Source organism: Saccopteryx bilineata, chromosome 2 (genome assembly GCF_036850765.1).
Source record: "Saccopteryx bilineata isolate mSacBil1 chromosome 2, mSacBil1_pri_phased_curated, whole genome shotgun sequence".
NCBI lineage: Eukaryota > Metazoa > Chordata > Mammalia > Chiroptera > Emballonuridae > Saccopteryx > Saccopteryx bilineata.
Window position 1 is genome coordinate 118,697,986 of NC_089491.1, and position 25,043 is coordinate 118,723,028.

General features: G+C 37.1%; 1 protein-coding gene across 1 annotated transcript in view; it reads right to left on the reverse strand.

Annotated features, from left to right (window-relative positions):
* Positions 1-247: 247 nt before the first annotated feature.
* The window catches only part of LOC136322300 (receptor-type tyrosine-protein phosphatase delta-like), a 49,368-nt gene continuing 24,572 nt past the window's right edge, over positions 248-25,043 (reverse strand). The window contains 5 exon segments of the mRNA XM_066254380.1: positions 248-265; positions 477-670; positions 1,639-1,860; positions 16,804-16,948; positions 18,652-18,785. Coding sequence (XP_066110477.1) covers positions 248-265; positions 477-670; positions 1,639-1,860; positions 16,804-16,948; positions 18,652-18,785 — 713 coding nt within the window.

Consider the following 25,043-nt stretch of genomic DNA (forward strand, 5'->3'; position numbering starts at 1 on the left):
AATTCTTTTATAAAATACTTAATTTACTTAAGAAGTCCTAGATACAATACTATCTGTCTACTTTTTCCCAAATAAAAATGTTTATTCTTCAACAGAAATCACATGTTTAGAAATTAGGTCAACTTAATTCTAAGTAGTTTTAATACAGCAGAAAGTATTATAGATGCAATCAGCAAAACTCTTAGAATTCTTCCCCTTGCTTTGATTAAATCAATTATTGAAGTCAGAAAGGTAAACTCAGATATAGCTATAGAGAGCTGAACATCTGTATTTTAAGAAAACAGTTAACATGTTTTTAATCAGCTGCGTCATTTCACTAAATTTATTCTGTCACTTGATGACATCATATGTTTCAAAAACAAAAATTTTATAAATTTTTACAATGTAAAAAAATTAAAATGGGGCCCATTTCAAGGTACAAACTTTAAAAAAAAAGGATCATATAAAAATATAAGGATGTAATTTCAGAGGCTTACCTGTGCATCAGCCAGCATGACATCCTTCAACATGGGCTGGCCCTTGGGCTCACCATTTTCCATTCTCATATAGTGCACCTGGTATCCTCTTATCTGGCCATGCTGTTTATTGGGCACAGGTGAGCGCCATGAGACTTTAACAGATGTCGAGTTGACAGCCTCTACCTCGACTTTGCGAGGAGGACCACTAGGAACTGGAACAGTATCATCGGATAAAAGAAAATTATAGGCACTCGTCCCACCCAGTCAGAGCATTTTCTTAGTTCCTTTAAAAAAAAAAAAAATGGGCAGACCCACTATGTTTCTTTGTGGAATACAAACATTTTCAACCAATGAAAATGCTCAACCAATCTGCTCTACCTTTTAAGAAAAGATAAAAAAACATGACCAATGCCAAAAAAAAGTATAGAAAAAAAAAAAGAGTATCAGAGAAATAGAAAAACATGTAAAAAATGTACAAAAGCCAAGGAAGATGCTTTGAGGTTCAAAGCATTAAAGCACAAAGAGGTATAGCATTGAAATAATAACAAAAACTGGTAGTTGATTGCTGTGTGTTTTTTAAAGGTTTCTTTTTAGCAGAAAAAAAAATTCTTGATTATATGGATTTTCTTCTCTTTTTTTTCTCATATCAAAGGTTTTCCATACAACAAATGCCAAAAATTAAATGTTGAGCATCAGTGCTTCTGAAATATGCAAGACAAAAAGGCAACAAGAAGATAAGAAGGCTGTTTTTAGAAGTTAACTTCAAAATGTAAAAGAAGCGACTACAAAAGCCAAGAAAAACGCAGAAGACTTTAGTTTAGATGAAGGTACAGAGGAAGAGCCTGGATTGCAAGGTCATAGAAGCAAACTGTTCTTTTAAAGGGAAGCAAAATATTTTGTTGAGATCAAAAGAAAAAAAATATGCCCAGGCTGTAGCAAAAATAGGTCTTTGGCAAAAACTACTGACGTTAGAGCGATGTTGGGTAAAAAAGATGAGCAGAGAAAAAATGGATTACTGTTAGCCTATCAAAAGACAGCAGACCAAGATTGTGTCAGAAGGGAGCAAACTGACAACTGACGTAGCAGAGGCAACATACCATCTTCATCAGTTTGAATCAACACGGACAAGCTCTCAGGGCCAGGGCCGACATCTGTGTGGGCTGTCACAGTGATCCGGTACTCAGTCCATTTTCCAGCTGTCCCAAAAGGTATTTGGTAGTGTCCGAAGGAATTCCCAAAATCTCATGAGGTTTGTCATCTTCTCCATCCACTGCGGTATACTTGATGGAGTATTCAGTAATAATGCCATTCAGTTTTTCCACTGGTGGAGGTTGCCAATTTACCAAAATACTAGTGGAACTTGGGCTGGTACAACTAATATCTTGAGGAGGAGCTGACGGCTCTTATTTGGTAGTGAGTTAAAGGAGGGTTTGAGTGAAAGGACAGGAATGGTTGGAAAAAAAATGATAAAACAAAGAAAAGGCAGAAATAAATAAATGAACATTAAGGGAAACAAAACAAAAATAAGGCTTTTGAAACTTAAAATTTTAAAGATAAATTATATACCTTGGCTTAGTAATATGAATAAACCAAAATAAATAAATAAATAAATGACCAAAAATAAATATTAAATAACGGGTGGGGGGAATATGTGAATATGAAACCTTAAGATAATGGAAACCTCCAATAAAATTACCTACCTGCAATTTAAACTCTTCTTCTAAACCAATCCCTCAGTAATCCCCAGCCCTATTATACAGACTACCCAACTGCAAAAAGCTGCAAACACTGCAAGCTTTGCTACGTGAGCATCTTGTTGACGCTTCACAGGTGCTGTTTCAAGCATTCATTTCTACATTCTAGAATGAAGGTAAATCAAATACAATTTTCATTTGTGAAAGCATTCTTAAGTGTAAAAAACTGTGATAACTACTAGATATTCTTCTACAGATTCCATTTCTTCTTTAAAAAGGAAAGAAATAAAAGCTCAACAAACATTAAAGGGCTTTCTCTGATTCTCTAAAAAACTGATTGTGCCTGACCAGTATTAATAATGAAAAGCATTGGCCCTGGCCGGTTGGCTCAGCGGTAGAGCATCGGCCTGGCTTGCGGGGGACCAGGGTTCGATTCCCGGCCAGGGCACATAGGAGAAGCGCCCATTTGCTTCTCCACGCCCCCCTCCTTCCTCTCTGTCTCTCTCTTCCCCTCCCGCAGCCAAGGCTCCATTGGAGCAAAGATGGCTCGAGCGCTGGGGATGGCTCCTTGGCCTCTGCCCCAGGAGCTAGAGTGGCTCTGGTCACGGCAAAGCGACGCCCCCGGAGGGGCAGGGCATCGCCCCCTGGTGGGCAGAGTGTCGCCCCTGGTGGGCCTGCCAGGTGGATCCCGGTCGGGCGCATGCGGGAGTCTGTCGGACTGTCTCTCCCCGTTTCCAGCTTCAGAAAAATACAAAAAAAAAAGAAAAAAAGAATAATGAAAAGCATTAATCAAACATTGATCATAGTCCATTCACAGCATTGATCCTAGTCCATTCACAGCGAGCATGCAGATCAATAAAGGATGAAAAAGCACAGTCCAAGGTTTACCTACCCAAAAGTAATATCAGGCTTGTGGATCCTGACTGTAACTTGTACTTACCCTACATCAGCTTTCAGCTTTTAAAAAAATGATAACTCTTCTTAAGACACCATTGCTAGTGAAGATTAGATTCCACCAGCAAATTTTGGTGAAATCAATAATAACCATCTCTTACAAAATGTCAATAACACAGCCATTTAAAGAACTACTTAACAAAAAGAAAGAACACCTGAGAACCACCTGGAAAAGGTATGACTTATCTTTTTCATTTTGTACATAATTCCATTCGTTTTCTATATAATTATTCATATAAAGTAGAATTGACAAAAGTTAAAAAATAAACTTTCTTATTGCCCATTCTAAAATAAATTGGTCACTTTCTGAGCAATTATTGTTCATTAAATTTATCAAACACTTATTACTTTAAAAAATTAAAAAGCAATAAAGACCTATGCAGCTGTTATAAATTATTTTTAAAGTTAATAATATATATCCCTTAAAAGACAAATGGGATAAGACATACATAAATACATATATCATTTCAAGGCAATATATATAGTACAATGAGTAAATCATTTCTAATTATTTGCATGTGAATATGTAGTTTGGCTTTATGGGTATTAATATTATATAGTCAGTTTATCAGGTCATGTAGAGGATTATCAGTCTCTGCATGTCTTGTTTTTCATTATAGTCAATCAAAAGGAAAAGCTCCCTACACCAACAAAAAGAATATTTTCATTAAAAATCTTGTAAATTTGGAATAATATTTGTAAAGTCACTTGAATACTGTTTTTATTGATTTTTGACAACAGGTTCTTATATTTAAAATTATAAATTTATTTTAAATGCATCATCATTATTTATAATAAACTGAGTTATTCATGTAACAGCAAAAACTTATTTGTAATAAGCTTTTGTAACAGCTTTTAAAAAGCTGTTTTGGTTTTCATGACAACTCTATCTTCAGACCTTCTATTTGAATATATTCAACATCATTTGAAACTCTTATCTAATAAATAAAACATAAGTTTTTGGTGTGGATATAAAATGTACATTCTGTCTCTAATATGTATGTATGTATGTAAAAGAGTTAAGTTGGTCAACCATGCAAAATATAATATTAAAGTATGTCACATTTCTTATAATTAAATATCAGATTTTAAGAATTATATTCTACATTATTACTTATTTATTAGCCTGCCTGGAATTCAAAGCAGACATACAAAAGTGTATTTACATGTTTCAGATTAGAAAAGAATGAAAATTTTATGGGAATAACCTATAATCACTAATGGATTAATAAGCATAGCACCCTAATGATTTTCATATGAATAATCATGTTTTGAGAAAAGGGAAGATAATGATATTTATTATCAAAAAACACTGAAAGATGTCAAGTTTCTATAGAAGAATGATACATGAAAGCCTTGCTTATATAAAATAAAATTCATCTTTTTTTTTTTTTTCCTGAAGCTGGAAACAGGGGATATAGTCAGACAGACTCCCGCATGCACCCGACCGGATCCACCTGGCACGCCCACCAGGGGGCAATGCTCTGCCCACCAGGGGGCGATGCTCTGCCCCTCCGGGGCATTGCTCTGTCACTACCAGAGCCACTCTAGCGCCTGGGGCAGAGGCCACAGAGCCATCTCCAGTGCCCAGGCCATCTTTGCTCCAATGGAGCCTCGCTGCGGGAGGGGACCAGAGAGACAGAGAGGAAGGAGAGGGGGAGGGGTGGAGAAGCAGACGAGCGCTTCTCCTATGTGCCCTGGCCGGGAATCGAACCCGGGACTTCCGCACACCAGGCCGACGCTCCACCACTGAGCCAACCGGCCAGGGCCAAAATGAAATTCATCTTTTAAAATATATAAATTTTATATTGATAGGTCTATAAATTAGGTCAATATAGCATCTTCTTTATAAAATTTAATGCATTTGTACTGTATCCATCTATCGCATTTCACTATATCAAGATCACTTATAAAATATACAATATGAAAAAAAGTCTAAGGAAATAAAACTATTCAAATCAAGGTAAATGGTTGTTTAATAGACTAATTATAGAAACTTATTAATAAAGGTAAAATAGTATTATAAACCACCAAATTTTCCATCAAAAACAATCTCTTATAAAAGATTTCACAAAAACCAATCTTAGCAATCTTCCCTGGACACAATGGACCCCCATTGTGATAAACACGATTATTCTTTATAGTAACAGTTCCAAAAAGAAATTGAACATGAGGAAACAAAATAAAATTTAGGATTGCAAATGTACTTGTGATTATCTCATTTCCCCCAAATATGTCCAAGTACAGTTTTGCTGTGAATGCTCCAAATTTTTACATGTATTACTTGCAAAGTTAATAAAAAAACTAGTCACAAGAGTTGAGCTTTTCTCTCAATAGGGATAAATACATGAGATAGGGATATTTATTAGCAAAGTTGAAACCTGTGTGCTTATAAAACAGCGGTTCTCAACCTGTGGGTCGTGACCCCGGCAGGGGTTCAACGACCAAAACACAGGGGTCGCCTAAAGCCATCGGAAAATAATATGTATTTCCAATGACTTTAGGCGACCCCTGTGTTTTTTCCGATGGCTTTAGGCAACCTCTGTGTTTTTTCCAATGGCTTTAGGCGACCCCTGTGTTTTTTCTGATGGCTTTAGGCGACCCCTGTGTTTTTTCCGATGGCTTTAGGCAACCCCTGTGTTTTCTCCGATGGCTTTAGGCGACCCCTGTGTTTTGGTCGTTCGACCCCTGCCGGGGTCGCAACCCACAGGTTGAGAACCGCTATTATAAAAGGTAACAGTTGACTGAAATTGGACTACAGTCTGTCCCCCTGTACTAAAATTAACTCAAAATGGATCAAAAATCTAAACATAAGACCTGAAACAATTAAGTGCATAGAAGAAGACATAGGTACTAAACTCATAGACCTGGGTTTTAAAGAGCATTTTATGAATTTGACTCCAATGGCAAGAGAAGTGGAGGCAAAAATTAATGAATGGGACTACATCAGACTAAGAAGTTTTTGCTCAGCAAGAGAAACTGATAACAAAATAAACAGAAAGCCAACTAAATGGGAAATGATATTTTCAAACAACAGCTCAGATAAGGGCCTAATATCCAAAATATACAAAGAACTCATAAAACTCAACAACAAACAAACAAACAATCCAATAAAAAAATGGGAAGAGGACATGAACAGACACTTCTCCCAGGAAGAAATACAAATGGCCAACAGATATATGAAAAGATGCTCATCTTCGGTAGTTATTAGAGAAATGCAAATCAAAACTGCAATGAGATACCACCTCACACCTGTTAGATTAGCTATTATTAACAAGACAGGTAATAACAAATGTTGGAGAGGCTGTAGAGAAAAAGGAACCCTCATACACTGTTGGTGGGAATGTAAAGTAGTACAACCATTATGGAAGAAAGTATGGTGGTTCCTCAAAAAAACTGAAAATAGAACTACCTTATGACCCAGCAATCCCTCTACTGGGTATATATCCCCAAAACTCAGAAACATTGATACGTAAAGACACATGCAGCCCCATGTTCATTGCAGCTTTGTTCACAGTGGCCAGGACATGGAAACAACCAAAAATCCCGTCAATAGATGACTGGATAAAGAAGATATGGCACATATACACTATGGAATACTACTCAGCCATAAGAAATGATGACATCGGATCATTTACAGCAAAATGGTGGGATCTTGATAACATTATACGGAGTGAAATAAGTAAATCAGAAAAAACCAGGAACTGCGTTATTCCATACGTAGGTGGGACATAAAAGTGAAACTAAGAGACAATGATAAAGAGTGTGGTGGTTACGGGGGGAGGGGGAAGGGGGGAGAGGGAGAGGGAAAGGGGGAGGGGGAGGGGCACAAAGAAAACTAGATAGAAGGTGACAGAGGACAATCTGATTTTGGGTGATGGGTATGCAACATAAGTGAACGACAAGATAACCTGGAGTTGTTATCTTTGAATATATGTATCCTGATTTATTGATGTCGCCCCATTAAAAATAAAATTATTAAAAAAAATAAAGAGATGACGTCAGAGTAATGGTGGGGTAAGAAGCAATACCAATAAATCTCCCCCAAAACTCAACAAGATCTTCAACCAGAAACAGAAAAACCTATACTTGGAGCCTCCAGATGCTTCGCAATACACCCAAAGGTATGGTCGAGTGAAAAATTGGCTAAATATATAACCAAACCCCAAAGGAAATAGGGAGTAAGAAATGCTCCGCCTTCCTCACTAACCTAAACAGGGCGGCTTTCTCTGGTAACTGTGAATATAGAAACTGAGGCGGGCAAAGGGGGTGAATAGATCCAGGCCGCGGCACAAACGGCCGAACCAGGCTGTGGCACGGAGATCTAAGCCGAGGAAAAACTGATCCTGTGGCAACCCGGGCAATACAAGCTAACACTTGCGCCAAACCCAAACAAAGAAAGACAAGCGGAGCGGCCATTTTACCCAGTCTCCTGGTCAGCGTGCGCGCAATTAGTGGGCGAGAGATTTCTTCCTAGGCCCCGGGAGTGGGTGCCCGTGTTGCCCCACAGAGAGGCAGGGTCAGAGGCCTTTCTGTGGGCCGAGGGCAGAGTCTCTGGGCAGCCCCAGTGCCCTGGGAAAGCCACGCACGGGAGGGAGTGAGAACTAATTCCAACGGTGGAAATTTTCCGTGCTGCTGGGGGTTTCACTCAGAGGGAAACGCGGCCGGCCTCATATCCTGGTCTGCGCGCGCAGATAGTGAATGAGAGATTCCTCCGAGTGCCTCGGCAGTGCGCGCCCCTGTTATCGCACAGATGGGCAGAGTCAGGGGCCTTTGTGTGGGCCAAAGCGGAATCTAGGGCTGCCCCAGCACCTTGCAAAAGCCGCGCACAGGGACGGAGCGAGACTCAATTCCAACGCTGCAACTTTTCCCTGTGGTTGGGGGTTTCACTCAGAGCGTGAGACTGCTGGCCGGATATCCTGGTCTGCGCGCGCAGACAGTGAATGAGAGTTTCCTCCAAGTGCCCCGGAAGTGGGCGCCCGCCTGTGTTACCGGACAGAGTGGCAGAGCCAGTGGTCTTTGAGTGGGCGGAAAGCCCGCCTGATTATGCTAGCAGCTCTGACTGACTGAGCCTTACCCAGAGCCCTGTGCTGAGTGGAAATAGAGTGGGGAGTTGCCAGCTCTTTGAGCCTCTTACTATCCAGGCAGAGGCAGCAGCAACCCCATAGCTGGATTATGAGGAAGGAAAGACTAGGAGAAAGGCTCCAGGAACACGGACTCTCTCACTGTCGGAGCCTATAAATGCTAATGAGCCTCGACTGCCAACGAGACTAAAGCACAATACATGACATTGCCATAGAGACTTATCAACTGCAAACCTCTACCTAAGCGTGCCAAAGGGGCAGAACCCGGGGTACAGAGTCACCGACCAGGAAGAGGGAGAGAAAAAAAAAAAGCAAGAAGATAACCTCTCAAAATCAAGAATAATCTGCAGACTTTATAACCTATCCCATTTTATTACATTTGTTCGTTTGTTTCTCTTATCTTCATTCTTAATACTTTTTTTCCTCCTCCAATTTGGCCTATTAACTCTCTGCCGGTCTTACTCTCTCCTCTCCTTGAACTACACTACCCATAAGAGTTATATCTCCCATTATTTTTTTTCTTTTCTTCCTTTCTCTCTATAAGGGTTGCACTCCAAAACCCTTAACTCTCTCTCTCTCTCTCTCTCTCTCCTTTCTTTTTTCTTCTTTTAGTGGTTCCCTCTTTTTTTCTCTCTCTCTCTTTCTTTTCTCCCTCTATATTAGTTTCTTCCTTTCTCCTTTACATCTCCTCTCATTCAAACCTCAATAACAAACAAATTATCTTATCTGGGACTCAAACTTATGTTTGTGGCATTTTGGGGGGGTTTTACTTCACCTTTTTAACTCACTAGCAGTGCTCCCATCCCTGGCTCTCCATATTATCTAGTTCTTGTTCCACTAAATACAATAGTAATTTTTTAATTTGTCCCCCCATTTTTCCGTTTTCCTCTTATTCCTCTCATCATAACGCTTAGACAACCAACACCTAAAAGCAAATCATTTTATTCTTGACCCAAATTTTTTCCTTATTTGCTTTTTGTGGGTACATACGCTTTTTTTTCTTTATTTTTTTTTTTTGCCCCTTTATTACTTTTCTCCAATTCAGGCCCTCCATCACAGGCATTGTTTGTTATAATTCACAGTTCACCACAAGATTTTCTCAAGAAAGAGGGGAGAGGAGAGGAGAGGAAAAAAGGAGAGGGGGAATAATTTCCTTTTTTTTTAATTTTTATTTTATTTTATTTTTATTTCATTATTAATTTTTTTTTAAAAAAAACAACTCTTCGATTTTTAATTTTTTTATTATTTTTTTAACTTTTTATTCTTTATTAAATCTCATTAATACTATCAACAAAACCACCCTCAAATGCCATTAAGGAAGAGAAAATTGAATATCATGGATACAAAAGAAAGAGAGGTAACACAGCTAGATGAGGAAAAATCTATGGAGAAAAAATTTAATATATTGAAAACCTTGGAGCTAAATGACAAAGAATTCGAGATAGAAATCCTAAAAATCCTCCGAGATATACAAGAAAACACAGAAAGGCAATTTAGGGAGCTCAGAAAACAACTCAATGAACACAAAGAATATATGTCCAAGGAAATTGAAACTATAAAAACAAATCAAACAGAGATGAAAAACTCAATTCACGAGCTGAAAAACGAAGTAACAAGCTTAGCTAATAGAACAGGTCAGATAGAAGAGAGGATTAGTGAAATAGAAGACAAGCAACTTGAGGCACAACAGAGAGAAGAAGAAAGAGACTCAAAAATTAAAAAAAATGAGATAGCCCTACAAGAATTATCTGACTCCATCAAAAAGAATAACATAAGAATAATAGGTATATCAGAGGGAGAAGAGAGAGAAAATGGAATGGAGAACATACTCAAACAAATAATAGATGAGAACTTCCCAAGCCTGTGGAAAGAACTAAAGCCTCAAATTCAAGAAGCAAACAGAACTCCGAGTTTTCTTAACCCCAACAAACCTACTCCAAGGCATATCATAATGAAATTGACACAAACCAACAGCAAAGAAAAAATTCTCAAGGCAGCCAGGGAAAAGAAGAATACAACATATAAAGGAAGGCTCATTAGATTATCATCAGGTTTCTCAGCAGAAACTCTACAAGCTAGAAGAGAGTGGACCCCAATATTTAAAGTCCTGAAAGAGAGGAACTTTCAGCCACGAATACTATACCCATCAAAGCTATCCTTCAAATATGAAGGAGAAATAAAAACATTCACAGATACAGAAAAGATGAGGGAATTTATCTTCAGAAAACCCCCACTCCAGGAATTACTAAAGGGGGTTCTCCAATCAGATACAAAGAACAAAAAAAAACAGAGCCACAAGTAAAATCTCCAAGAAGAACACAATAAAACCAAATTTAAACTGTGACAACAACAAAAAGAAAGAGGGGGAGAAGATGGAGATTAACAGTAGCAAAGGACGATGGAGTGCAAAAGTACTCACAAAATAGTTCACTACAATGAACAGGGTAGGGACCCTTTTCATTACTCAAAGGTAACCACCATTGAAAAAACCACCACAGAAGCACATGAGATAAAAAAGATAGCAACAGAGGAAAGATGTATGGAATACAACCAAATAAAAACAAAAGATAGAAAAACGAAAGAGAAGGATCAAACAAGACACAAAACTAACAGAAAGCAAGATATAAAATGGCAATAGGGAACTCACAAGTATCAATAATTACACTAAATGTAAATGGATTAAACTCACCAATAAAAAGGCACAGAGTAGCAGAATGGATTAAAAAAGAAAATCCAACTGTATGCTGCCTACAAGAAACTCATCTAAGTAACAAGGATAAAAACAAATTCAAAGTGAAAGGCTGGAAAACAATACTCCAAGCAAATAACATCCAAAAAAAAGCAGGTATAGCAATACTCATATCAGATAATGCTGACTACAAGACAGGAAAAGTACTCAGAGACAAAAATGGCCATTTCATAATGGCTAAGGGGACACTGAATCAAGAAGACATAACAATTCTTAATATATATGCACCAAACCAAGGAGCACCAAAATATATAAGACAGCTACTTATTGACCTTAAAACAAAAACTGACAAAAATACAATCATACTTGGAGACCTCAATACACCGCTGATGGCTCTAGATCGGTCATCCAAACAGAGAATCAACAAAGACATAGTGGCCTTAAACAAAACACTAGAGCACCTGGATATGATAGACATCTACAGGACATTTCATCCCAAAGTGACTGAGTATACATTTTTCTCCAGTGTACATGGATCATTCTCAAGAATTGACTATATGTTTGGCCACAAAAACAACATCAGCAAATTCAGAAAAACTGAAATTGTACCAAGCATATTTTCTGATCATAAAGCCTTGAAACTAGAATTCAACTGCAAAAAAGAGGAAAAAAATCCCACAAAAATGTGGAAATTAAACAACATACTTTTAAAAAATGAATGGGTCAAAGAAGAAATAAGCTCAGAGATCAAAAGATATATACAGACAAATGAAAATGACAGTACGACATATCAGAATCTATGGGATGCAGCAAAAGCAGTGATAAGAGGGAAGTTCATATCACTTCAGGCATATATGAACAAACAAGAGAGAGCCCAAGTGAACCACTTAACTTCCCACCTTAAGGAACTAGAAAAAGAAGAACAAAGACAACCCAAAACCAGCCGAAGAAAGGAGATAATAAAAATCAGAGCAGAAATAAATGAATTAGAGAACAGAAAAACTATAGAAAAAATTAATAGAACAAGGAGCTGGTTCTTTGAAAAGATCAACAAAATTGACAAACCCTTGGCAAGACTTACCAAGGAAAAAAGAGAAAGAACTCATATAAACAAAATCCAAAATGAAAGAGGAGAAATCACCACGGACACCGTAGATATACAAAGAATTATTGTAGAATACTATGAAAAACTTTATGCCACTAAATTCAACAACCTAGAAGAAATGGATAAATTCCTAGAACAATACAACCTTCCTAGACTGAGTCAGGAAGAAGCAGAAAGCCTAAACAGATCTATCAGTAGAGAAGAAATAGAAAAAACCATTAAAAACCTCCCCAAAAATAAAAGTCCAGGCCCTGACGGCTATACCACCGAATTTTATCAAACATTCAAAGAAGACTTGGTTCCTATTCTACTCAAAGTCTTCCAAAAAATTGAAGAAGAAGCAATATTTCCAAACACATTTTATGAGGCCAACATAACCCTCATACCAAAACCAGGCAAGGATGGCACAAAAAAAGGAAACTACAGACCAATATCTCTAATGAATACAGATGCTAAAATACTAAACAAAATACTGGCAAATCGAATACAACAACATATTAAAAAAATAATACATCATGATCAAGTGGGATTCATCCCAGAATCTCAAGGATGGTTCAACATACGTAAAACGGTTAACGTAATACACCATATCAACAAAACAAAGAACAAAAACCACATGATCTTATCAATAGACGCAGAAAAGGCTTTCGATAAAATACAACACAATTTTATGTTTAAGACTCTCAACAAAATGGGTATAGAAGAAAAATATGTCAACATGATAAAGGCCATATATGATAAACCATCAGCTAACATCATATTAAATGGCACTAAACTGAAGGCTTTCCCCCTTAAATCAGGAACAAGACAGGGTTGTCCACTCTCTCCACTCTTATTTAATGTGGTACTAGAGGTTCTAGCTAGAGCAATCAGACAAGACAAAGAAATAAAAGGCATCCATATCGGAAAAGAAGAAGTAAAGGTATCACTTTTTGCAGATGATATGATCCTATACATCGAAAACCCCAAAGAATCCACAAAAAGACTACTAGAAACAATAAGCCAATACAGTAAGGTCGCAGGATACAAAATTAACATACAGAAGTCAATAGCCTTTCTATATGCCAACAATGAAACAACTGAGAAGGAACTCAAAAGAATAATCCCCTTCACGATTGCAACAAAAAAAATAAAATACTTAGGAATAAACATAACAAAGAATGTAAAGGACTTATATAATGAAAACTATAAACCATTGTTAAGGGAAATCGAAAAAGATATAATGAGATGGAAGAATATACCTTGTTCTTGGCTAGGAAGAATAAATATAATCAAGATGGCTATATTACCCAAAGCAATATACAAATTTAATGCAATTCCCATCAAACTTCCAATGACATTTTTTAAAGAAATAGAGCAAAAAATCATCAGATTTATATGGAACTATAAAAAACCCTGAATAGCCAAAGCAATCCTAAAGAAAAAGAATGAAGCTGGGGGCATTACAATACCTGATTTCAAACTCTATTATAGGGCCACGACAATCAAAACAGCATGGTATTGGCAGAAAAATAGACACTCAGACCAATGGAACAGAATAGAAAGTCCAGAAATAAAACCACATATATATAGTCAAATAATTTTTGATAAAGGGGCCAACAACACACAATGGAGAAAAGAAAGCCTCTTCAATAAATGGTGCTGGGAAAACTGGAAAGCCACATGCAAAAGAATGAAACTGGACTACAGTCTCTCCCCCTGTACAAAAATTAACTCAAAATGGATCAAAGATCTAAACATAAGACCTGAAACAATTAAGTACATAGAAGAAGACATAGGTACTCAACTCATGGACCTGGGTTTTAAAGAGCATTTTATGAATTTGACTCCACAGGCAAGAGAAGTGAAGGCAAAAATTAATGAATGGGACTACATCAGACTAAGAAGTTTTTGCTCAGCAAGAGAAACTGATAACAAAATAAACAGAAAGCCAACTAAATGGGAAATGATATTTTCAAACAACAGCTCAGATAAGGGCCTAATATCCAAAATATACAAAGAACTCATAAAACTCAACAACAAACAAACAAACAATCCCATAAAAAAATGGGAAGAGGATATGAATAGACACTTCTCCCAGGAAGAAATACAAATGGCCAACAGATATATGAAAAGATGCTCATCTTCTTTAGCTATTAGAGAAATGCAAATCAAAGCGGCAATGAGATACCACCTCACACGTGTTTGATTAGCTGTTATTAGCAAGTCAGGTAATAGCAAATGTTGGAGAGGCTGTGGAGAAAAAGGAACCCTCATACACTGTTGGTGGGAATGTAAAGTAGTACAACCATTATGGAAGAAAGTATGGTGGTTCCTCAAAAAACTGAAAATAGAACTACCTTATGACCCAGCAATCCCTCTACTGGGTATATATCCCCAAAACTCAGAAACATTGATACGTAAAGACACATGCAGCCCCATGTTTATTGCAGCATTGTTCACGGTGGCCAGGACATGGAAACAACCAAAAAGCCCGTCAATAGATGACTGGATAAAGAAGATGTGGCACATATACACTATGGAATACTACTCAGCCATAAGAAATGATGACATCGGAACATTTACAGCAAAATGGTGGGATCTTGATAACATGATACAAAGCGAAATAAGTAAATCAGAAAAAACCAGGAACTGTATTATTCCATACGTAGGTGGGACATAATAGTGAAACTAAGAGACATTGATAAGAGTGTGGTGGTTACAGGGGGGAGGGGAGAATGGGAGAGGGAAAGGGGGTGGGAAGGGGCACAAAGAAAACAAGATAGAAGGTGACAGAGGACAATCTGACTTTGGGTGGTGGGTATGCAACATAATTGAACGACAAGATAACCTGGACTTGTTATCTTTGAATATATGTATCCTGATTTATTGATGTCACCCCATTAAAAAAATAAAATTATTTAAAAAAAAAAAACTACAATGAGATACAACCTCACACCTGTTAGATTAGCTGTTATCAACAAGACAGATAATAGCAAATGTTGGAGAGGCTGTGAAGAAAAGGCACACTCATCCACTGTTGGTGGGAATGTAAAGTAGTGCAACCATTATGGAAGAAAGTATGGTGGTTCCTCAAAAAAACTAAATATAGAAATACCACATGACCCAGCAATCCCTCTACTGGGTATATACCCCCAAGACTCAGAAACATTGGTATGTAAAGACACATGCAGCCCCATGTTCATTGCAACATTGTTCACAGTGGCCAAGACATGGAAACAACCAAAAAGCTCTTCAATAGATGATTGAATAAAGAAGATGTGGTACATATATATTACAGAATACTACTCAGCCATAAGAAATGATGATATCGGATAATTTACAACATAGATGGACCTTGATAACATTACATGGAGTGAAATAAGTAAATCAGAAAAAACTAAGAACTATATTCCATACATAGGTGGGACATAAAAATGATTCTCAGGGACATGGACAAGAGTGTGTGGTTACGGGGTGGGGGGAGGGGAAGGAGGGGGTCCGGAGTGGAGAAGGGCACAGAGAAAACCAGATAGAAGGTGACAGAAGACAAATTGACTTTGGGTGATGGGTATGCAACATAATCAAATCTCAAAATAACCTGGAAATGTTTTCTCTGAACCTATGTACCCTGATTGGTCTATGTCACCCCATTAAAATTAATAATAAAAAAACTCAAACTGATAAAGTAATAGATAGAAAAAATTTCAGTAATAAAATATTATATTAATGCAATTCATCATATATTAATAGGAGTTAATGAATGAAATCTGAATAAATGTTATGGGATATTTGTTCCATATTATATAAAAAAAACTAAAAAAAAACAAAAAAAAATAAAAATAAAAAAAAGGTAACAGTTTGGTCTTTCACTGTCTCTTTAGTTTGGTAAATCTTGTTCTGATTACTATGCAGTGTTCTCTGTTGCACTCGCCGGGTAAAACAAACACTGGAGACGTTTGGAAGTTTTAGACAAAGTTTTATGGCCAAGAGAAAAAGAGAAAAAAAACAAAAAAAACCTGCGCAGAGGTGAGCTCAGGTGGCAGTCACCAGAGTCACACCGAGCGCCTACAGTCTAGGGGTTTTTATAGCGTAGCAAGCAAGCGGTTCATACAGAAGCAAATTTTGCATTTAGCAATTGGCTCCCCCAAATTAAATTTTAGTCACGTGCCTTAGTAACCAGTCATACAGTTGAAAGCCCCCAGCTGGAAATGTCCCTATCTATCCTCTAGGATGTGGTTACACTAATCATCTTAGGAGTTTTTACGAATTCCCTATCTCAAGGACTCATCAGTTCCTAGTCATCCTGGGAGTCTAAGGACTTCCCTATCTCAAGGACTCATCAGTTCCTAGTCATCCTGGGAGTCTGGACTCATCTGTTCCGGGAATGAGCTGTACTTACTGGACTAGTTCCTTTGAAGTTATTTCCAAAGCCCATTAATGTATTTTATGGCCTTTATTCAAATGTCACATTTCCTCCTCTTCTTTGTACTTAGTTAAATCATTAACTTTCTCTACCTGAATTTTGCTTTATATCCTTGTAATTCATTAAATAGGACTTGATCTAATTGTTTTCACCCATTTTTCTCATCTCTCAATTTTTTTGAGGGCCTTTCAATTTACAAAGTGGGAGAAAGGGATCTGCTATTTGGACCAAGTATGGAAACAACAGAGGTCACAGTTGTACTCTAATCCCTGAAGTTGGATGCTTACTATCAATAGCCTACACACTACTGACTATTAACCATATTCATTAGCAGTTCTGTTTGTTGGTGGGGATAAAATCTGTAACACCTCCTAATGAAAAAAGGGCAGAAAGTAAGCGAAGAGAGACACCTACTTGACTGCATGGTTCTAGCTGATATTTCAGTTATGGAAGCTCCCAAGCCTTGAGGAGATTGTGCACCCAGATGAAAATAGTACCAGCTATTTCGTTTCAGCCCTTGCAGTCTATAAGATGTCCCTGGCTCAATGGTAATTTGTTTCTGTGGATAAGTAACAAGAGAAGTTGACCATCTTCATTAAGATTGGGCAATTTTTCTTTTTTAATCACAATGTCTCATCAAAAAATCATGCACAGAACCAACAGAGTATCAAGGGCTCTACTAGGGAAATTACATAATGAAAATAGCATTTAAAAGTCAAGTTTTGACAACAAATAAGACAACTGGGATAAGGGTAGCAAGCGATCACCTAATGATGACATAGCTATGCAAAGGTAGCAGATAAAAGGGGGATTGAGAGGCCATCACCCAGAGATGTGTTCTACCCTTAAGTCACGTGTGCTGCTGTGACATAGCCCATAATAGAAGCTGATAATGGAGTATGCCCACATACATGTGCAATTTTAATTGAAGAAATATGTAGTTCATATCCTATGATCTTCTGCAATCTAAATAGAGGCTAAGAAAATATGGCCCAAAGTAGCAACAGAAACTGGCATAGAGTTTACCTGAGACTACTGTAAAAAAAGAACTAAAATTACTAAGGTTTGATGGGATCGAAATCAGATGTTAGTTACTAAGGAAAGCTGGATAATATATATGCAATCCAAATTGGTTTAAAATAATTTTAAAACTACCTTTCTTTGGGAATATAGAGACTATAGCTAGAAAAAAAATTCACAACTTTTTTTATAACTTTTAGCATCATAAAAGATTTTTGAAATAAGGTTTCTTTAATCAAAGGTTATAATTACTTTTCATGCTTGAATTTTGATGTTAGTAAAAATATAGCTGTCTATGGGTAATCAATCTCAGATTGGATGTTAGCCTGTAGTAAACCTTAAAATACATGTTAATATGTAATCTAAAGTGGCATAAATAATTTCAGGCTTTTATCAAGTATCGTTTGCTGTTCACACAAACAGAAATCAGTCAAAAATTCAAATATAAAACTGGAGAAAACATCCCTAGGGTGTTATGGCTTGCAAATATAAAAGCTTCTAAAAATTTTAGATACACCAAGTAACAAGTAAAAAGGTATTCCCTAAATAAACAATTACAAAGCAGAGTTGGTGTGCCAACATTTAATTATCCATAGCATTGTCAAAAACCTGCCACTCTCTTTGCTGTTTTTCTATAGTTGTTTCTTAGTTAGGTAATGGTAAGGATTTAAAATAATTTAATGCTGATGTATATCTTATTAAAAACACAAATTGTTATAATATGAGTATTTTAAGTTATAACAGTTTTTAAATTATATAACAATTTCTAGACTTCTAATCTCTACTGTTATTTTATCTGCATTAAAAACTCAAACTTTATATATACTCACATTCATATCATAATTTTTGGCATACAAATAAACATTTGCTTTGGGGTATCTTTCTCTAAAACCAGTTTGAATAAATTCATCTACTCAAAGCTATGGGGCTTAGTTATATATCTACAGTGACTTAAGTACTTTAATGCAGAAGAGAAAAAAGTTATGTCCCCAAGGCTCATGGGTATATGATGTTATAACTTGATACTTCCATAAATAACTTGGAATTTTGCCCCACACCCCCAGTAAGCCTCCAAATATCCTTTTTTAATTTTGTCAGTTATCTCTTTTAAAGTTCAAGTCTTTTTTCTCCAAGGTCCGCTAAAGATATCAGATTTTTTAAAAGAACCTGGGTAAGTACACAAAAGTAGAGTAATGCCTCAATGTAGTGACTAATCCCAAAGGCAAGAAGCACGGTCCTTACCTCCTCCCCATGCTCCCCATCTTTGTAGACCAGCTCATAGTTGGCAATGGTGTCTGAACGTAGAGGTGTCCAAGAGAGCAAAATACTTGTTTCAGACTCAGGTTCTGCTTTGAAGTTTAGTGGTTGCCCTGGTACTAAAAACAGGGAGGCAAAGGACTGAACTTACCATTACCATAAACATTTGTAAGTTCTTTTACTGGTGTATCCATTCAAAATGTGTTCACATGTATCACCTTAATGGAGTGCTAAATCCTTATGATGTCCAGGTAAACTTGTACAAAGCCCATTTTTCTCCTTCAAGGAACAAGAACAATATTACAAATACTGTCCTTGTCCTTGAGTGGTACCATATTTATGCAAGATGCAGAACTAGAACTAGTAAATATAGAGCATATTAGTCTCTGAATTCAATTTTACAAATAATACAAATATTTACTTCATAATATCATTGTACATAATCAATAAGATGATTTATATAATTCACTTGTAACAAATACTGCCTAAGTCATCACAAGTGCTAAATATATAAAAGTTATTGCTATTTTGCAATTAAGTAGGAATTTATTCTTTAGGACTACATTTAACTTTCAGCCCTGGCTGGTTGGCTCAGCGGTAGAGCGTCGGCCTGGCGTGAGGGGGACCCGGGTTTGATTCCCGGCCAGGGCACATAGGAGAAGCGCCATTTGCTTCTCCACCCTCCCCCCTCCTCCTTCCTCTCTGTCTCTCTCTTCCCCTCCCGCAGCCAAGGCTCCATTGGAGCAAAGATGGCCCGGGCGCTGGGGATGGCTCCTTGGCCTCTGCCCCAGGCACTAGAGTGGCTCTGGTTGCGGCAGAGCGATGCCCCGGAGTGGCAGAGCATCTCCCCCTGGTGGGCAGAGCGTCGCCCCTGGTGGGCTTACCGGGTGGATCCCGGTTGGGCGCATGCGGGAGTCTGTCTGACTGTCTCTCCCTGTTTCCAGCTTCAGAAAAATACAAAAAAAAAAAAAAAAAAAAAAAAAAGAATCACTTAGTTTCTTTTTCTTACTAACACACATTTTAAGAAAAAGTTTCCTTAAAAAAAAAAAGCTATCATTTTAGGAGATAAAAAGCTATCATTTACATTAATAGCTTAAAAGCTATTAAAGTCCTGGCCTGACCTGTGGTGGCACAGTCGGATAAAGTGTCGACCTGAAACACTGAGGTCGCCGGTCCGAAACCTTGGTATTGCCTGGTCAAGGCACATATGGGAGTTGATGATCCCTGCTCCTCCCCTTTTTTTCTCTCTCTGTCTCTCTCTCTCACTCCTCTCTCTCTAAAAAATCAATAAATAAAATAGTTACAAAAAAATAAAAAAATAAATAAATAAATAAAATATTACAAGTGTTTAAAAGCTATTAAAGTCCTTAAATGACTCCAAATGACTTAATACTCTAGAACTAATATAAACTTAATGTTGTCCCTAGCGAGAGGAAACTAAATTACTACACAAATTAAAAAGTTTATAGAATACACTTATCAGAAATAAAGTAATTTTTATAGAGGTCTTTTATAATTCTCATTTTAGTCATGTAATGCATATAATAAACAGACAATTTGAAATAGCTATATATCATGTAATAATAAATGGGACATCTATCCAGTTAAGAACACCTTACTCAAATGTTATATTAGAATAAGATTACTAACCCCAATGTCCAAGTTAACACCTGAATCCCCTCAGGTCTTCCCTTTATTATACAGAAGGATAAACATACTTTAGGGCATCACTAGCACACTTAACCTTACATTGTTCTTGGTCAGTGTCTGCTCCGATTGGTTGGTGCTCATGCTCTGATGGCCATAAAAATTTTTGATTATTACCCTGATGTGGCATGTTTCAAAGTGCTATAGCTGAACAGATGTCCATATTTCTACAAATGCACATGAAAATTCAGTGTATATTTAATAAAAATTAAGGACAATGATATGTACTTCACACCAGAGTGGGAATGAACACCTAAAACATTTTTGGCAAATGAGCATAAACACTGGAAAACATAAAATAATGTAATCTGTAGCTGACATATAAAGTCAGTTTATTAAATAATACTCAAACCATAATCTTCATAAAACAGTTTTTGAAAAAGCAAAACATATGACTTTCTTTTCCTTTTGTAATCATATATCTGTAGTATGTTTTAAAAATTGCCTTTTGTTTAAAAAAAGGTTAAAACATAGCAGGCTCTAGCAAATGGTTTCTAGGATCCCTCATTATTATTTTATCCCGCTGCCCGCTCTGTTACCCTGCGAGCCTGTGCACAGCTGTTGCGTGTGCGTGCACATGTGCCATCATGCGCACTCATGTTTGGACTGACGCTGAAGGCCGCCAATAACCAGCGTTTCATATTTCTAATTGCATTCATCATCTTTCCTCCCCTTGTGTATCACAGGCCTTGAGATATTCATTAATTTGATGCTTCAGGGAATGTACTTTCCCAATAGGGTAACAGCGCATCTCACTTTTTAAAGTACCTGCCCGGTTGGTGACCTAACACAGTCATTCAGACTGAGAAGTGGAGACAAAAGAAGATAAAAAGTGAAGAGCAAGAGGAGGAGAGAACAGGGAAACAAAAAACAAATAGGCAAACAGCAACACAACCAGCAAATGCATTACTTCTAAAAGAGAAATACCAAAAGCACTGGCAGAAGCAACAATGGAAGCCAAGAACTATCAGACACGTGGGGAAATGATGATCAGATTCTAATATTCAGACAATGGGAGGGTTTCTCAGACTAAAACTGCACATAGATATATACCACGCACCTATGTGTACAATGACTTTTTTCTCTACTTTTTCCCCTTTTATCTTCCCTCCACCTTCTACAAGTGTGGGAAAGAAAGCTCTGTTTTAACTCCTGATTTAAATTAAACCAGCATATAATATTGTCAAGAATTTAAAACACAGGCAGTACTGAAGGGCTGCTCTCAGAATAATAAGTGCTTGTTACTAATTTCCTCCCTAATTCTAATAATAAACTAAGTGACATTAATTGAAAATGTCTTAGAAATCTAATGAAGATTTTCTTAAACTGTTTGTTTTCTTGCTTTTAATTTGTCTTGAACAAATTCCTGATTGGTCTCAATGTTTTATCCTGGTTTAGTGACACAAACTTCATCTGATTCTCTTATTCTGTCTGGTTCTATTAAGAGTCCACTCCTAAATAATGAATCAAACAGGCACATCAAAGTCTCCGAGGGTGTACAGTTACTGCCTATTTCATTCTTGAACAAAGTAAAGTAGCGGCCAAATGACTCAATGGAAAGTCTCTCCTCTAATATACACTGTATTTAAGAGGATCTTCTCTTCTTCCACCATCTCCTTTTGAAATATTAGGAGGGTAAATTAATTTAGTAGATTTTAAACTTGTGGTAGCAACACAAATGCCTAGAGGTGTCAGACAGATGCTCAGATCAATGAGTGCCGAGGCCCTGTGGGGCCTGGGACCAATGGAGAGCGCCTGCCCGCCGGAGGGCACCAGTGAGGATCAGCACCAGGAGAGTGCTGCCTTCGGAAATAAGGGCCCAGTCGTGCCTGAGTTCCTGGTTTTTCAACAGAAGGGGATAATAAATCTTTTAGGTAAAATCTTTTGATTTTTTAACAATTAGATATTAATTAAATTAATCAAAATTAATTGAAAAATACCATGTAGGGCTAACTATGCCTACAGATGAAATCCAGCATGCAGAGCAGTGTTTTAAAAGGTCTTTTTATTATCAATATATCAGGGTCTATGCTCACGAATGCCTGAAAGTGCCACTACGTAGAATTTCTTGGGAATTCAAGGTTCACCCAAATCTATTGCTTTCTTAGGGTTTTTAGTTTTAATTTTATTTATTGATTGACTTTTGAAAGAGAGCAAGATTTGTTGTTCCACTTTTTTTTTTTTTTTCCTGAAGTGAGAAGCGGAGAGGCAGAGAGACAGACTCCCACATGCGCCCAACAGGGATCCACCCATCATGCCAACATGGGGGAAATGCTCTGCCCATCTGGGTCATCACTCCGTTGCAACTGGAGCCATTCTAGCACCTGAGGGAAGGCCATTTAGCCATCCACAGAGCCTAGACCAACTCTGCTACAATGGAGCCTTGGCTGCAGGAGGGGAAGAGAGAGACAGAGAGAAAGGAGAGGGGGAGGGGTGGAGAAGCAGATGAGCGCCTCTCCTTGTGTGCCCTGGCCAGGAATCGAACTCAGGACTTCCACACACTGGGCCGATGCTTAATCACTGATCCAACTGGCAGAGCCTGTTCCACTTATTTATTCATTAATTGGTCAGTTCTTGTACATGCCCTGACCAGTATGGAACCCACAACCTTGGCATAATAGGATGACACTCTAAACAACTGAGCTACCCGGCCATGCCATCCTCAGAGTTCTTTAATCTTTAAAACAACCAGAGTAAAAGTAAGGCTTCAAAGGTCAAGAAAAAGGATGTGAAATTCATGGATTCACCTTTACATTTCCCAAACATATTTGTCCTAATGATGGTAATATATGTATATGAAGAAACACTTAGGGGATGCCAAACTGTCATATACTTTTCTCTGCTTGGAGACACAGGAAATGCTTCATCTGTCAACTGGAATTTTCTACCAAATATTGAGGCTACAGAGGTTTTATTAAGAGATGTTAATATTTGTGTTTTATGTCCCCCTACACAGACACACATGCAACATTTTGGTAACGCTTTCAGCATTCATACCTCAGACTTACTAGCATTCACTTCTTGTCTATGTCTACTTTATTTTATTTAAGAGATTTTCTGTGTTGTAGCACTTCCCTCACCAATTACCTAAACATAAATTTGATAGGAAAATCTGAAGTTCAGAGTAACTCATGGGCAAATTAAAAAACCCATTTGGACACTTACGTGCAATTATTCTACATTTAAAGGGGAAATGTGATTAAATTGACCATAAACCAAATTTAGAATTTAGATGTAAAGAGAGGAAATTAAAGTAGAAATACAAATTTTTCTTTAAAATTATACAAAATCATTATATTCTGTAAGGTGGTGTCAATATTCTGTTGTTTTTGACTTACTTATTTAATGTCCAAAAGGAAATACAAATATGAGCTATCAATTCTCTAAAATAATATTATAATCCCATTGTTAAGTGTAAAGTATTATAGCAGTAGTACTATTATATTTTATATAAATATCTGAAGGCACTTCAAAGACAGAGATGAAGAATACATAAGACATAAAGAAAAAATCTGCATGTTATCTAAAATGCTGACAATATCAGAAGAAGCAATATTTGAGGTAAATGTAGGGCATATTTCTAAAGAGAGAAAGGTTAGCACAAATTAAATGACTAAACCAGGGGTCTCAAACTCGCGGCCCGCCGAACAATTTTGTGCAGCCCGCAGACTAATCCACAAAGTTCAAAATATTTTGGATAAAATTAAGTAAGCCTAGGGGCCTACTTGTATTTTTCATTTCTCTAGCATCCTAGCTAGATATTAGCTTAGTTAAAAGCAGTTGTGATGCGATCTACAGTTTCTGGTCGTTTTTTGACACTGAGTAAACTGCATGTACGATTGTGCTTGTTGTACTGATTTTTTTTTTGTTTTCAACTGCAGTGAGAAGTGTTGCGTAACAGTTGCCTTTTGTAGACCTAGTGCGGCCCGCCGAACAGCTGTGATCTTGCTCTGCGGCCCACATGCTGAGTTGAGTTTGAGACCCCTGGACTAAACAATCATTTCATCTAGCCATTTATAAATATGATATACTACCAAAGAGACTAGGAAGCCCAACATTGCTAAAATATCTAATACTTTAATAAGGTACATATTTCAAAACATGTATATCTCTCATATTGATAAATGATTTAAAAAAACAATAAAGGCAATAGCCAGAATTACAGTGGTAGTAAAACAAAATTCAAAACAAGGAGTCTGATTTCTAAGTGCCACAAATACATCATTGACAAAAAAAGTACTTAACAGACAAGCACCAGCACAAATCTTAATCTCAACTATTATTAAATATCAACAAAAAAGTTAAATTTTATTACAGTTGTATTTACATCCAGAGCTCCTTTAATCATTGCCAAAACTATTTAGAAAAACTATTTAAATTGGGCTCATGATTTTGGCTATTGGAAGTCAGTCTTTTTTTTAATTTGCTGATATAGGCCTATTGACATACACTAATAAAATGATATTAAAAGTTCTGGAAAACTAAAGTACAATGTCTCCAAAATGTTGTAGATTTATATTATGACTATTTGGCAATGCCCAGAATTTATACTGGAATTGCCTTCTTCAAGATGTATAACGTTGATAATACTCCTAGTATTTAGCTGGTAAATATATATAATTCTTTTCCTTACAAAGATTTATGTTATTTAGATACAAATATACAACTTT